This window comes from Synchiropus splendidus, chromosome 4, assembly GCF_027744825.2.
Source record: "Synchiropus splendidus isolate RoL2022-P1 chromosome 4, RoL_Sspl_1.0, whole genome shotgun sequence".
In the NCBI taxonomy this organism is placed as follows: domain Eukaryota; kingdom Metazoa; phylum Chordata; class Actinopteri; order Syngnathiformes; family Callionymidae; genus Synchiropus; species Synchiropus splendidus.
The window spans coordinates 9,487,447-9,499,928 of record NC_071337.1 but is presented as its reverse complement, the minus strand read 5'-3'; the positions used below and the strand labels follow the sequence as shown (position 1 = coordinate 9,499,928).

The window sequence follows — 12,482 nt, the reverse complement described above, 5'->3', positions numbered from 1 at the left end:
CAGCGAGTGAGAGTGGTTCTCCTGCGAAGAACTGACTTGAACCATGTGACGCAGATTTCATCAGAGTATGATGGAATTTGATGACATGGGTTCCGGACATAGGAATACCCATACAACTTTGTGAATGTTATACTGCATGAGACATTTAGAGGGGGCTTTTGCCCACATTGTTCACTGGAAATGCATTAGTAAAGATGGGTCTCCCCTATGTCCTCCAAAATGTGGCCTTTTTACTCACATAAACACCTTTACTGAATCAAAACATATGAGATTATGTTATTATTATAAAGTGTGACTGTTGTGAGGAGCCATCATGCCAAAAGAACTTTCCATGAAACATGAAAAAACTCCAAAATGTAGACTAATGTGTCAAGGACAAAATGGACCTCAAAAGAGGAAGTGGAAGTAAGGATATTATGAAGTGTAAATATGCCGTGAAACCTATGAAATTATAACTCAAACATAGACCAGATGTCTAAGAAAGATAAAAAAGCGATTTACTTCAAAATATCTCTTCAATTTTCTTTCAATGTATTTTAAGGAACAAGACGCACAAAAAAGGCAACTGAAAAGAAGAAAAAGGAGAAATAGTAGGATTAGAACAAGAACATGTTATATTAACTGTTGAACTAGTAATGGTTAGAAAAGAGTGAGGATATAATTTGTATAGTTTTAGTCAACCTGTGGGCCATGAAAATACAGGCAAGGGCCTTATATGGCCCCCAGGCCACACTTTTCCAGGTCTGATTTAAAAGTACTACTACGGCAAAAACACGTATGAAGTATGTAGTAAATGTGGTGAAAATGATATAAATAAAGGAAAATGTCACAAAACATTTGCCGAGGGAAATGAAAAAAAAAATGTTATGGAGTAAAAATGGGAAAATAATGTTTAAAACATGATGGTGAGAGCATAGTTCGTTCAAATAAATAAGTTTCAAATGAGTGTCCGACCGAGAGGCCGGTCTTAATCGGTCTTCCCGAACTCCATATGAGAAGAGAGGGAGGAGGCGGATCCGCCCACATTCACATATGACGTCGGTGGTTCTGGTAAAGGGGGAAAAAAGTTCCGTTTGACCCCACTAACTGCGCATGGTGTCATTTTAAATCCACTACTGGACACACGACTCCGGTGCTTTTAAGGTAAGCGTGCGTTTGACCCTTAACTCGCCGCTTACTTTCAGTTTTCCGCTATTTTCCGTCTGTTTTTTGCTCCTCTAATCCGAATCACGCGTCTGTGGTTGTGGCGCGCAGCCTGTGATACCTCACAGGCGCGCGCGAGCTTCCCGGCAATGTCTGTATTAAATATGAATACATGTTAATGAATATATGTTAAAAGCTTTTGGACAGCTTCAAATATTCAGTCTTTATATATATATATATATATATATATATATATATATATGGTGGCTAACGGTGATATTGCTGATAAGTCTTTTATTTACGGAAATTTGTGTTTAATACAGGAATGTGATTGATCAAAAATATAAATATTAAATCTCAGACTATAGTTCAATCAGCTATCGCTTCTCTTGTGAAATGAATGAAATGAAAATGCATTAATATATTAATACATGAAATATTGCCTAGTTAAACACCCCTTCGGCAGATCATTGACTCTTGTGCCATGACTCTGTTGACACTAACCATCTGTGGTTGCTGGTTTAACCTGCCTATCTGCCTATTCTAAACCAATCGGCAGCTGCCGCTTTCCTTTATCTTCTTGGTGTTGACAGTGGTTTCAGTGTCATCGTTCCAATTCCTCCCCTCTTGCCTCTAACTGAGTGAGTGACAAGAATGTTTTGGGGGACTTTGGTCAGGATCTGCCCCCTACGAAGGCAATGGAACTAACTGCTTCCATCCCTCCGTCTTCACAGGCAATGTTTTCCAGAGCGACTGCCAGCTTTGTCCGGCAGGTCGACCCCGATGGGAGCCTCATCCATGTGTGCGGGATTAATGACGCTGGCAAACTGACCCCGTGGGCTCTTGTGGCCAAAAGAAAGCCAATCTGGTCCTGGAAGAAGCCCAAATACCACCCCACCGGCTTCAGCCTGAGTAAAGTGCTGCTCGGGGGTGAGCTGCTGAGTCTGGGTACGTGCAGTTTTTAAAAAGTTTGGCTGCTCCTAATACATGACTCAGAAGAGGGTGAAAGCATTTTTAGAGAAGTGGGACTTATGTGCTTCCTGTCAGCTCAAATGAATGAATGACATGGAGTAAGTCTGTGGGCTGAGGTTTTCACTGGAAACTGCATACGCAGATGCACAACACAAGCTACTTTCAAATGGCTTCAACATCCCCCCCAAAAAAATGTTGCAATTCACTCGCAGTGTAAAATTATTGCGCAATAATCTCAATAAAACTGTTAAATGCTACAATGCTTACAGTATTAGAGATCGATGAGTTGAGTGTCATGTTGTTTAATATGCTGATAAAAATTTAAAAACGGAATCTCCATGTGACAAGTGATGAAATGAAGAGTTTCAGGGTCATGGCGCTAATGTAGCTAGCTCTTCAAGCTGTCTCATGGCGCTGTGTCTTGTCAGGGACGACTGAGGGTGACTTTGTCACCTACTCCGAGAGATGTGGTACCCTCCGCTCTGGGAAACTGGAAACTGCGGCCATAAAAGCCGTGGTGACATTGGAGGGCCACGGCACCTCCAAACTCCAGTCCAGTTTTGGCCAACTGCGGAAAAAGGAGCTGGATATCAATAACCTGATCGATTATTCTAATGAGAGGTGGACGACCTTTCAACCAATAATTCATGTTTTGTTTCATCGATAGTTCATTGTTTCTTTGATGCTCACAGGCTGGTGAACATGAACCACGATTTGGTGAAGCAGCTGGAGAAGAGCAATGTGGTTCTGGCTGTGGTCAAAGAGGTGATCCTCACCGCCAGCGTCTGCTCCATTGTGGAAAACAAGACCAACCAGTGCGACTTGCAGTTTGTGGTGGATCTCTTCGAAATGCTGTGGAGCGCAGGGAAGGTGAGTCTGGCGAATATACAGTATGTTAAAAACCTTCAGTCACAGTCTTTGCTCACAACACCATCTGATGTTATTGTCATCGCACTGCTGCTCTGAACCAACGTGTGTATTTTTCCTTTATGGCTCACCTCTATCCCAACTAACCTCCTTGTACTGATGTTTTCATGGTCCAAAATTTGAGGTGTTTTAAAGATGTACTGTATTAGTGCAATGTGACAAAGAGTAGTCATTAGCTTAGTCTATAAATTCCAGACTATAGAGTGCACCAAAATATTAGCAGCACCCACTACATTTAAGATGGAAAATAGATCTTGTTTATACATAAGTCGCACCGGTCTATAAGCCGCGGTGCAATGGTGCCGTCTGTGCTGTAGAAAGGTCAGTGGTGCACTCGGCTTAATAATGCATGAGGATCACTTCTAAACTAGTTTTGAAAACCGGGTCCAGCATCGAGACTGACTCATGAAACAAACTGGGCAATGTTCTGAACTTGAATCAGGAACTTGTCACATATTTTATTTAACTTAAAGCGGTCAAAATAATGTTTTCACCCGAGTGAATGCTAAAAAAATGTTTTCACCCGAGTGTCCGACACCACAGCAGGTCTCAGTTGATGCTTCTTGTCTCCGGTCCTCCTGGAGATCAGCTCTGATGGTGGAACTCGGGCAAAAACAGCGCCTTTTTCAGCACTTTAAGGTCGATAAAACGCTTGTGAATTCATCAGTTTGATGTGATGAAGCTCAATATTTTGGCAGCAAGACGTTCTTTGGCCTATAAATACCCATAGACAGAAATCTAGTAGGGACCTATATTCTAGAAGCTAGCTTTTATGAACGACTATTGCTGATTGTATAAAGAAGAAATATTTTTGGTAAAATTCCCGAATTTCAGGTGTCTGCCAAGGGAAGAGGCAATCTGGAGCGGGACACTGACGTTTCCATGGAGATCCCCTCTGGCACAGTGGTGGCATACAGCGTCCTGGAGCTGGAGATCAAAAAGGATGGTCACTATAGTGAGTGACGCACGAGTCTGCAGCACTGTAGCGCAGCTCAGTCGATCAGCTCATTTCGGTGTCTGTGCTTGCAGTGATTTGTTTGTCACATGGGAAAAATGGTGGTTTTGAGGCTGACATGCTGCAGGATAAGGTCTCGCAAGATTCGCTCTGTGTGGTGGACGGACTTCCTCAAGATGTTGCCGGAAGTGCACCTTTAAATGGTCTGCTGGTAGATTGTCCTCCAGATATTGAACTGTTCATTGTGTATAATGACTGTTTTGGTTATGTTCCATCTTCCAGGCTGGTTGGATGAAAGGCTTTCTTCGCTCGCACTGCTCCCACAAGCCACACGCCAAGTCTTATTTCAGAATATTTCTCAAATGATGAGGGTGAAAGAAGTCCTGTCTTGTCTTCAGGGTGCGGTGAGCACAATTTATTATTAAAATCACGTTGTATTCTCGAACTGAAGCAACATTTCTTATATATTTCCTAACTCTGTGAAATGTGAATTGTCTTCACTCAGCTGGAGGACATTTTCCTAGATGACACACAGTCGCACAGTCAACATCCGTTGCTGTCCAGGCTATTGGGTGTCGGTTATGAGCCTGAGAGCACCTCCTGTGACCCAGCTGCTCTCCTGGAGTCAGTTCTGGTGGTGCTGAGCGCCATGGAAGGTTAGAGGAGTTGAGCTTTCTTTGGTTTACATTCCCCTGTTTTGTTTACATGACACCCATTGTTGAGTTTTATTTTTGTCATGTATTTAGAGCTGCCTGATGAAACTCTGGGCCTCCTCAGTGAGAGTGAACCAGATTTCCTAGAGGCCTGTGATGATATGGTTAGTTGACTTTTTATCTATCTATCTATCTATCTATCTATCTATCTATCTATCTATCTATCTATCTATCTATCTATCTATCTATCTATCTATCTATCTATCTATCTATCTATCTATCTATCTATCTATCTATCTATCTATCTATCTATCTATCTGTATTTATCTGTGTCTATCTATCTATCTATCTGTATTTATCTGTATCTATCTATCTATCTATCTATCTATCTATCTGTCAATTGTCCGCCTGTCCGTCCGTCTGTCTGTATGTCTATCTATCTATCCAAGGAGCTCAGAAACAGTTTTCATATCGATCTATCTATTTATCTATCTGTCGATCGTCCACCCGTCCGCCCGTCTGTCTGTCTGTCGGTCTATCTATCTATCATCCATCCATCTGTCATCTATCTATCTATCCATCCAGGGAGCTCAGCAACAGTTTTCATATTCATTTCTGCTTGCATCTGTTTCAGGTTTGCTTGTTCAAAGGGACGGGCTCATTTGTCTCCTGCTCGTCCCTTCCTCCTCTGCTACAAGAGATCCAGGATTTCCAGAAGGCTAAAGAACTCTTCCAGTCTGCCAACCTGACCCTCAGTCGGGATGCTGACAGAGTGTGGGTGGATGGATGGAGCAACCATAGTGTGGAGATGTTGGTGCTCTGCATAACACTCCATGGACTGTCTTCATTACTCAGAAAATAGCGGTCAAAGTTGTTCAGCGTGCTACATTTGCATTTACCAATAATAATCCAATATAACTAATACTCGCAGATTTCTTGTATATTTCTCTACAATTTAACCATTTCCTTTGAATCATTGAAAGAGCGCTTGCTGAGTTTCAGCTTGCTGCTGAAACTCCAGTTATATGAGACTTGCTGTCATAATATAAACATAAGACCATGTGCATAAGCTGAACTGTTTTATAATGTTCCAAATATCTAGCCATGTATTTCGAGATCAATTTTATACAAAATGACTGACAAAAAACAAACATATTTTAAAATATAACATTTATATTTTTTGTTTATTGTTTATAAATTACTGTTAAAATAAAAACATACACTCTGAGTTATAAACAGTGCTATATTATTAATGTATGAAATACATTTGTGCATTCATGTAAGAAGGCTAGATCAGATTTTTTCTTTCATAGACACTGAATTGGCTTATTTTTCCAAAATAATAATTTGTGACATACACATTCTAATTATATATTTCTTTTTTTTTTACTCTGTTTGTCTACTAAATCAAAGAAAACATTGTTTTACATTTATGCGGATATTGAAAATTCATGCTACATAAGTGTACTTCTCATAATGGGTGCTGCTTTTACCGTAGCTATTACTACAACCTGTGTTCATAATTATTATGATGTCGATCTATAACAACTAAAATCCAGATTTTTCATGATTTTTTTGTGTTTGCATCAAAACAATTTTACACAGACATTTTTTAATCTGAGCTATTTTACAACTCTTGTGTATTATTGTTTTTTTTTATCTAAGCTCCTTTAGTTTGTGTAGTGTGATGTCATATTGCCCAGCTCCAGTCTTGTTACAGCATGATACTATTTACTATTTATACCTTATTTTTTTAAGGTAATGACAAGTTATATGACATTTGCATCAGTGTCTAGTGTTTGTTTTGACAATAATCCTCCGCATTTGTGGGGGGCAGCATTGTGTCATTTTGTCCACAACTTGTAAATGAAATAAGCAAGAGGAGAAGAAATAAAGTTGACTTTATAATCTATACCTGTGTTACATGCTGAATTTCGGTGTGAGCATTTTACTTTTGTATCTTAATCGGAAAATAACTTTAGCATTATAGCGCCGTCATTATGTGACGTCGTTCCTGGCGCCCGTCCTTTGCTTCCGGTGTGTGACGTAGATGCTGTGCGACACAAGCGGGCGCGCTGCAGTCGCGTAAACAAATTTGTTTCGATATGCCGGTCTGTAACTTCTTCCTCCAGGGCCGCTGTCGGTATGGAGATAAATGCTGGAACGAACATCCGAGAGATGGTCGTGGAGGTGGCGGCGGCGGTGGCGGCGGCGGAGGAGGAGGAAATCGCTCCTATGCTCCGCAGCAGTCCAGAGGAGGCGGAGGTGCTTCGCCTTTCCGTTAAGTTTACGTTACAAGTGGCGCCGTTGTACTCGTGCTATGAGGCAAATGCTTGTGTTTCTGGCGGTTGGATATTGAACACATACTTCGGCACAATTTTTCTGACAAAACAAGGGACTTTATCAGCACGTGGACTGACGTTACATGCCAGATCGTCTTCACCATATTACATAACCGAAGGTCGCTGACTTTGTTCAAGACAACGCCGGAGGGTCACTATAGGCATTTGCTTCAGATCATATCGCATTGAGAGAGCACACAGACAACGTGTCATAACACCAGATGAAATACCCGAGGAAGGAAGAGGTGGCTGCTCATCTTAGGAAATGAACAATGGCTTGCTTTTTCTAAAACTTCTGTGAACCAGGCAACTTTATTCCTGTTGTTGGTTCAATTCTATTTCTGAATAACTGATCAGTCGATGCTTCTTTCAGGATTCGGGAATCGAGTCTGGACCAATCCCAACCAACAAAAGCCAGCTTACATCCAGCCGTCATCCTTCTCCTCGCCCAACGACTGGAGTCGAGGAGGCGGAGGAGGAAGGCGAGACAACGTCAATGAGTTTAGCTTTTCTGCACAAAACAGGTTTTCAACACTTTCTAACCAAAGTGGCCACAACAGGGGAGGAAGAGGAGATGAAGATGACAAAAAGACGCTGTAAGTCTTGAATTATTGAACTCGGAGGGAGACACCTGGGATGCAGTTGAGTCGATATGTGAATAGTAAAATGTAGCTGCATGAGAATGTATTTCATCATGAGTCATGCTGCTATATTAGTCACGAGTAGTGATGGGATCATGACACAGTGTTGCAGGGTTGATAAAAGTTTCCTTGTTTTCAGAGGCCACTAGATGGTGCTCTTGGTTTAGAAATGATGTGAGGTTTCCAAACATTTTACAGCAGACAGTGCCATCTGGTGGCCTCTGATAATCATGACACTGTGTCATGAAGCTTCGTCGACCCATCGCAACAGCAGTTACTGACTTGTTTCTCTGCTTTGTGTTGGTCATGTGCGGATGCAGAGAGTTGATTCAGAACGACATGGAGATCTGGCTGACTTCTGGCCAGTGGGGATTCTCCTGTTACTCCAACCTCAAAGTGCCCATCTCAGGTTTGTGCCCAACGTCATTCCAGTGAAAGATGAGGTAATGAGTGGCTTTTAGAAAACAATGACCTTTCTTTCTCTGAAGGGTTCAGCGACTTGTCTCCAGAGGAGCTACGTCTGGAGTACTACACGACCAGAGCATCAGGAGATCTGCAGAACTATGTATGCCTTGGTTCTTCTTTTTTTATGGCAGAATTCACAGCTGTTGATTCATTTTAGTATAAAACCTTCTGCTTGTGTGGTTTCAGATCAATGGGATCAATCAGCTGCTCAATCGGTGGAGAAGCAGGGTGGAAGAACTGAAGCGGATGAATTCATCCACACGTGCTGCATTGGTGAGTCTGAAGTGTGTAGAAAAGCAGTCGCTCACTGACTGCTCTGACGTGTTTGTGTTTTCAGATTGAAGAGTTAAACAATCCGGCTCCAGCAGCAGCAGGGATTGCTTCAACTGGCTTTGGCTCCACATCTGCGCCAGGATTTGGATCCTCAGCTTCTGGGTTTGGGAACAAAGGTATGCTGCTTTACAGTCTCAGTCCAAGACTGGGTGATAGAGTTTTGTGCATGTTAAATTGTTCTGTTTTTGTATTTCAAATGCCCAGTTTTCTTGTTATATAACTTAAACCAGGCCTGACCAACCCGCGGCTCTGACCCCAGTTTCATGCAGCTCTTTTTGGTCAAGTTGCTATTGAGACGATCATTTATACAGGAAATAAGAAAAAGTAAGAGCTATTCCAGTGAAACATGAGACATTTGACTTGCATTTAACTTTGAAACATGAAACATACTTAGTTCCATGTTTCACTTTGCCATTCCATAAACGAAAGGTTTTGCATGTGTTTCACCTATTATTTTGATTATTATGTTGATGGTTCTGAAGTCCGTTCAATTCAGTGGAGTGAAGATGACACGCTTCAGTCTGCAGCGTCACTCACACACACAGACCAGGGACGATGTTATTGGTGGCATGAGCTATATAAAAAAATCTGTAAGTCAAATAAATGGCGCACACATTTCTATCTACGCCTCTTAATATTTCGAGGAGGATCACGGTAAAATTTATGAATTTTAAAAATACATACCACAAGGTCATCGTGTGGAACTGATGATGTTGACTTGTATTTCCATATACTTTTCTCGTATATTATTCGTTTCTTTACTTGCCCCTGTTCTTTATTCTCTTATACAAGGCGTGGCCAAGAACCTTCTCAAGTCCTGGATCTCTTGTTGTGAAACGGTGTCACTCATCTTCATCTCCAATTCCAGATCTCCCTCCTCCGACTGGCTTTGGAGGTGCAGCCAGCTACAGCTTTGCCCCTCCATCTGGTGGATTTGGATCTTCAACGTCAGGGTCTACGTCGGTATTTGGCAGCACAGTTTCAAGCTCATCTCAGCCTAACGCTCCTGGTTTTGGTTCGGCATCAACCGCAGCGCCGTCAGCTTCCAGTTTCTCTTTTGCGAGCAGCAGCAGCAGCAAACCAGCCTCAGCGCTAACAGGTTTCGGATCTGCCTCTGGTTTCAGCTTTTCCACGGCGAACACTTCTGCAGGGTTCGGGAGTGGACTGCAGTCCAAAGCTCCAGCAGGTGGCAGTAGTTTATTTGGACAGCACAGTTCTGGGTTTGGGGCAGCACCTCCTGCATCGGGGTCTGGATCTGAAGGGAATTTGTTTACACGTGGAAGTGAACTGACGGCTGATGAACTGAGCCAATTCAAAGCCCCTCAGTTCACTTTGGGCCAAATTCCCTTGAAGCCCCCTCCAGCAGACATGTTGGTACTGTGACAGCCTGTTACTAAAGAGCCTCTATTGAACTGCCGAAAACTAACATGTTGATCTTCATAATTTTATGAATAAAATATCTTCCTCACATTTTAAATATTCTGCTGTTATTTAGGCTGATAAATTGTAACCGGATGTGAAATGTTTGCCGCACTGAGTGATGGTGTGTGAAATGATACTTTTTGGAGGATAAACACATGACAAGAAGCAAGTATGAAGAGTTAAACAGAAGTGAACTGATGATGTTAGATGTGTTGACCTTTGACGTTTGACTTTTCCAGGATATCTACTTTCTCTCGCCACAAGACCTGAGAATATGGGGTCGTCCGTGCGATAATCTTTGGCTTTGAACTCTTCTCATGAAGCCTCATATTATTATTAGTCCACCGACTTAACTCTGAAAATGGCCTCAACCGTGTTGAGGGAAATGAAGTGGAAGAAAATATGTGAATGACTCACAAAACATAGGAAATCATTGCACTAATGTGCATGTAGTATATATAAATAACATGTATGGTTCAAAACCATTTTTTGTTTCATCACCTTTAATGTATAAAATTTGATGGAAAGTAATGATGAGTTATGAGGTATGGCACAGTATCGCGCAGTTGATAAAGCAGACCACTAGATGGCGTTCGTGAAAATAAATACACTGTCATCAAACTTCATCTAAGTCAGAATATTAAATTTTAATACTGTCAAATAAACTCTGACAGTATTAACAAGTAAATATATAAAGCCATAATTGTGCAAAAAATATGGCGGCATTAGCCTTACACACACACACACACTATATATATATATGTATATATACACACAGTGTATATACAAAAGTGTTTCTGTCTGCAGCTAGATGGATGCTTTTTATTTACCACGACTCATGAGCTGCTGAACAAAAGAAATATAACCAGAGAAGCAAGAATATTCATCGCTGCTATGGAGGCGGCAAATATCGCTGACTCCGAAATATTTTTAGCTGACAGGGAGTTTTTGACAGCCGCCACCAGTGAAAGCGATTCAAGCTCCCTTCTACTAGCGTGTGTGTTTGATAGTACTTGTGTGAAGATGAATTTGATATGAACCTTTAATAATTCATCACCTTGTAAACCCCCTGCGGGAAAATGTGAGGGTTGTGTCAGGCTCAAAGCTTGAGGGCCAACTCCGACCCTATGTGTAACTGTGTGTAAATAGTATACCAAACCACATGTAGGATTGTACTTGACAGAGAATGAAAAGAATGTGAGATGAGTGATAGACTTGTCTCACATTCTGTTCAGACTCATATTTCCTATTTGTTCGGTACGTGAGTTTATCCCCCAGATGAATAATATCAGTGAGAACACGGGTAAGGATAACCTGGTGATGTAGGCTGATGAGGCTTCTTGAAACAGTGTCCTCATTTTCTGCGCCCACTAGATGGCACACTCTGCTTCATAATGTCTGTCTTTAAGCAAGTGATGCCTCTGATTAATTGTTTTTAAACCAAGGCCGCCACCTACGGAGCTCATGAAACATTATTGCAGGGTTGATGACACACAGTCCTATTTTTCAGAGGCCACTAGATGGCGCTCTTGGTTTAGAAATGATGTGAGGTTTCATTGACTTAGTTGTTCAAACAAATCTGACGGGCAGTGCCATCTGGTGGCCTCTGAAAATCAGCACACTGTCAATACTGTGTCATGAAACCTCCTCGACTCCTCAGCTCATCTCTAATAAACTGAAAATACTTGTGCCCCTATGTTTCTGTTAAAATGTATCTGACAACAAGAATTAGAATTATACACATGGTGGGATTTAATGAGTTAATTACGAATAATTAATTACAACGTTATTACGATTAATTAATAACAACAACAAAAAATACAATATTATAAAATTGAAATTATTATACGAATACTTTCATGACATTAAAAGAGCTCTAGTTTAAATAAAGTTATACAGTATAAAAACTTGAATATATTATCGTGCCATTGTCAAACTGATGCAAATTTCAAATGTATGTGAGTGTGGGGCCATCATTTGATTCAGTAATACGCCAAATTCATTCAAATGTGGCTTCTTGTGGCAAATATTCTTATACCATTAAACTGCGATTAACTAGATTAATGTTTTTAATCGAATCCCACCCCTAATGTGTATATATATATATATATATACACACACACACACACACACACACATATATATATATATGATTATTTCTTTTTAATCGAATCCCACCCCTAATTTTTTTTTTTTCAATAAAATGTTATGTAGTTTTTGTAACTAAGCATTTATGTTTGCAAATGTTCATCATATTGTGACGCTTTCATCATCTTGGCTTGACCGCCTTTCACAACAGTCACAGTTCAATATTTATTTTACGATCTGTTTAGAGATACTTGCAAATATTTTTTAAAAATCTTAGCAACATTCACTGCCGCTGTCACATGAGAAATTGCAAAATTATATTTTTTAAAAAGCACAATAACTTGACTGAAGAAAAAATGTGATGAGTTTGAAGTGTGCCGTATATTCAGCATTTCGTTTTATAAATCTATTAAACCATTTTGAAAGGCTTTTAACAATTGAATTGTCGCTGGCTTAGCTTTACGGTTTGTTTCTGACGCTAACAATATCAAGGTGGTCTGGTCACGTGACCCTCCGTTGTGCTACTGTAATTCAGTTCCGA

General features: G+C 40.8%; 2 protein-coding genes across 4 annotated transcripts; both read left to right on the top strand.

Annotated features, from left to right (window-relative positions):
• Positions 1 to 1,013: 1,013 nt before the first annotated feature.
• On the top strand, positions 1,014 to 6,543 carry LOC128757565 (gasdermin-E-like). 2 transcript variants are annotated; one of them, XM_053862955.1, is made up of 11 exons: positions 1,078 to 1,143; positions 1,737 to 1,784; positions 1,878 to 2,091; positions 2,544 to 2,736; positions 2,808 to 2,985; positions 3,877 to 3,997; positions 4,072 to 4,200; positions 4,280 to 4,401; positions 4,503 to 4,653; positions 4,744 to 4,814; positions 5,285 to 6,543. In XM_053862955.1, exons 3-11 carry the CDS (start codon positions 1,881 to 1,883, stop codon positions 5,510 to 5,512), a joined length of 1,404 nt encoding a protein of 467 aa, XP_053718930.1. In that variant the 5' UTR covers positions 1,078 to 1,143; positions 1,737 to 1,784; positions 1,878 to 1,880; the 3' UTR covers positions 5,513 to 6,543. The 2 variants fall into 2 exon arrangements, with proteins under 2 accessions (XP_053718929.1, XP_053718930.1); XM_053862954.1 differs by lacking the exon at positions 1,737 to 1,784 and having other exon boundaries at positions 1,014 to 1,143.
• Positions 6,544 to 6,731: 188 nt separating this feature from the next.
• On the top strand, positions 6,732 to 9,908 carry nup42 (nucleoporin 42). 2 transcript variants are annotated; one of them, XM_053862929.1, is made up of 7 exons: positions 6,732 to 6,915; positions 7,366 to 7,588; positions 7,954 to 8,042; positions 8,122 to 8,198; positions 8,285 to 8,371; positions 8,436 to 8,547; positions 9,300 to 9,908. In XM_053862929.1, the coding sequence occupies exons 1-7, from the start codon at positions 6,756 to 6,758 to the stop codon at positions 9,812 to 9,814; spliced, it is 1,263 nt and encodes a 420-aa protein (XP_053718904.1). In that variant the 5' UTR covers positions 6,732 to 6,755; the 3' UTR covers positions 9,815 to 9,908. The 2 variants fall into 2 exon arrangements, with proteins under 2 accessions (XP_053718904.1, XP_053718905.1); XM_053862930.1 differs by lacking the exon at positions 6,732 to 6,915 and adding an exon at positions 7,131 to 7,237.
• Positions 9,909 to 12,482: the final 2,574 nt, after the last annotated feature.

Excerpts from the sequence above, each read along its gene's own strand:
- LOC128757565 (XM_053862954.1), top strand. The coding sequence starts at position 1,881 with ATGTTTTCCAGAGCGACTGCCAGCTTTGTCCGGCAGGTCGACCCCGAT. Across the intron at positions 4,402-4,502 it reads TGTCTTGTCTTCAGGGTGCG|CTGGAGGACATTTTCCTAGA; the intron begins GTGAGCACAATT and ends GTCTTCACTCAG. Across the intron at positions 4,654-4,743 it reads GGTGCTGAGCGCCATGGAAG|AGCTGCCTGATGAAACTCTG; the intron begins GTTAGAGGAGTT and ends TCATGTATTTAG.
- nup42 (XM_053862929.1), top strand. The coding sequence starts at position 6,756 with ATGCCGGTCTGTAACTTCTTCCTCCAGGGCCGCTGTCGGTATGGAGAT. Across the intron at positions 6,916-7,365 it reads GCAGTCCAGAGGAGGCGGAG|GATTCGGGAATCGAGTCTGG; the intron begins GTGCTTCGCCTT and ends TGCTTCTTTCAG. Across the intron at positions 8,043-8,121 it reads CCTCAAAGTGCCCATCTCAG|GGTTCAGCGACTTGTCTCCA; the intron begins GTTTGTGCCCAA and ends CTTTCTCTGAAG.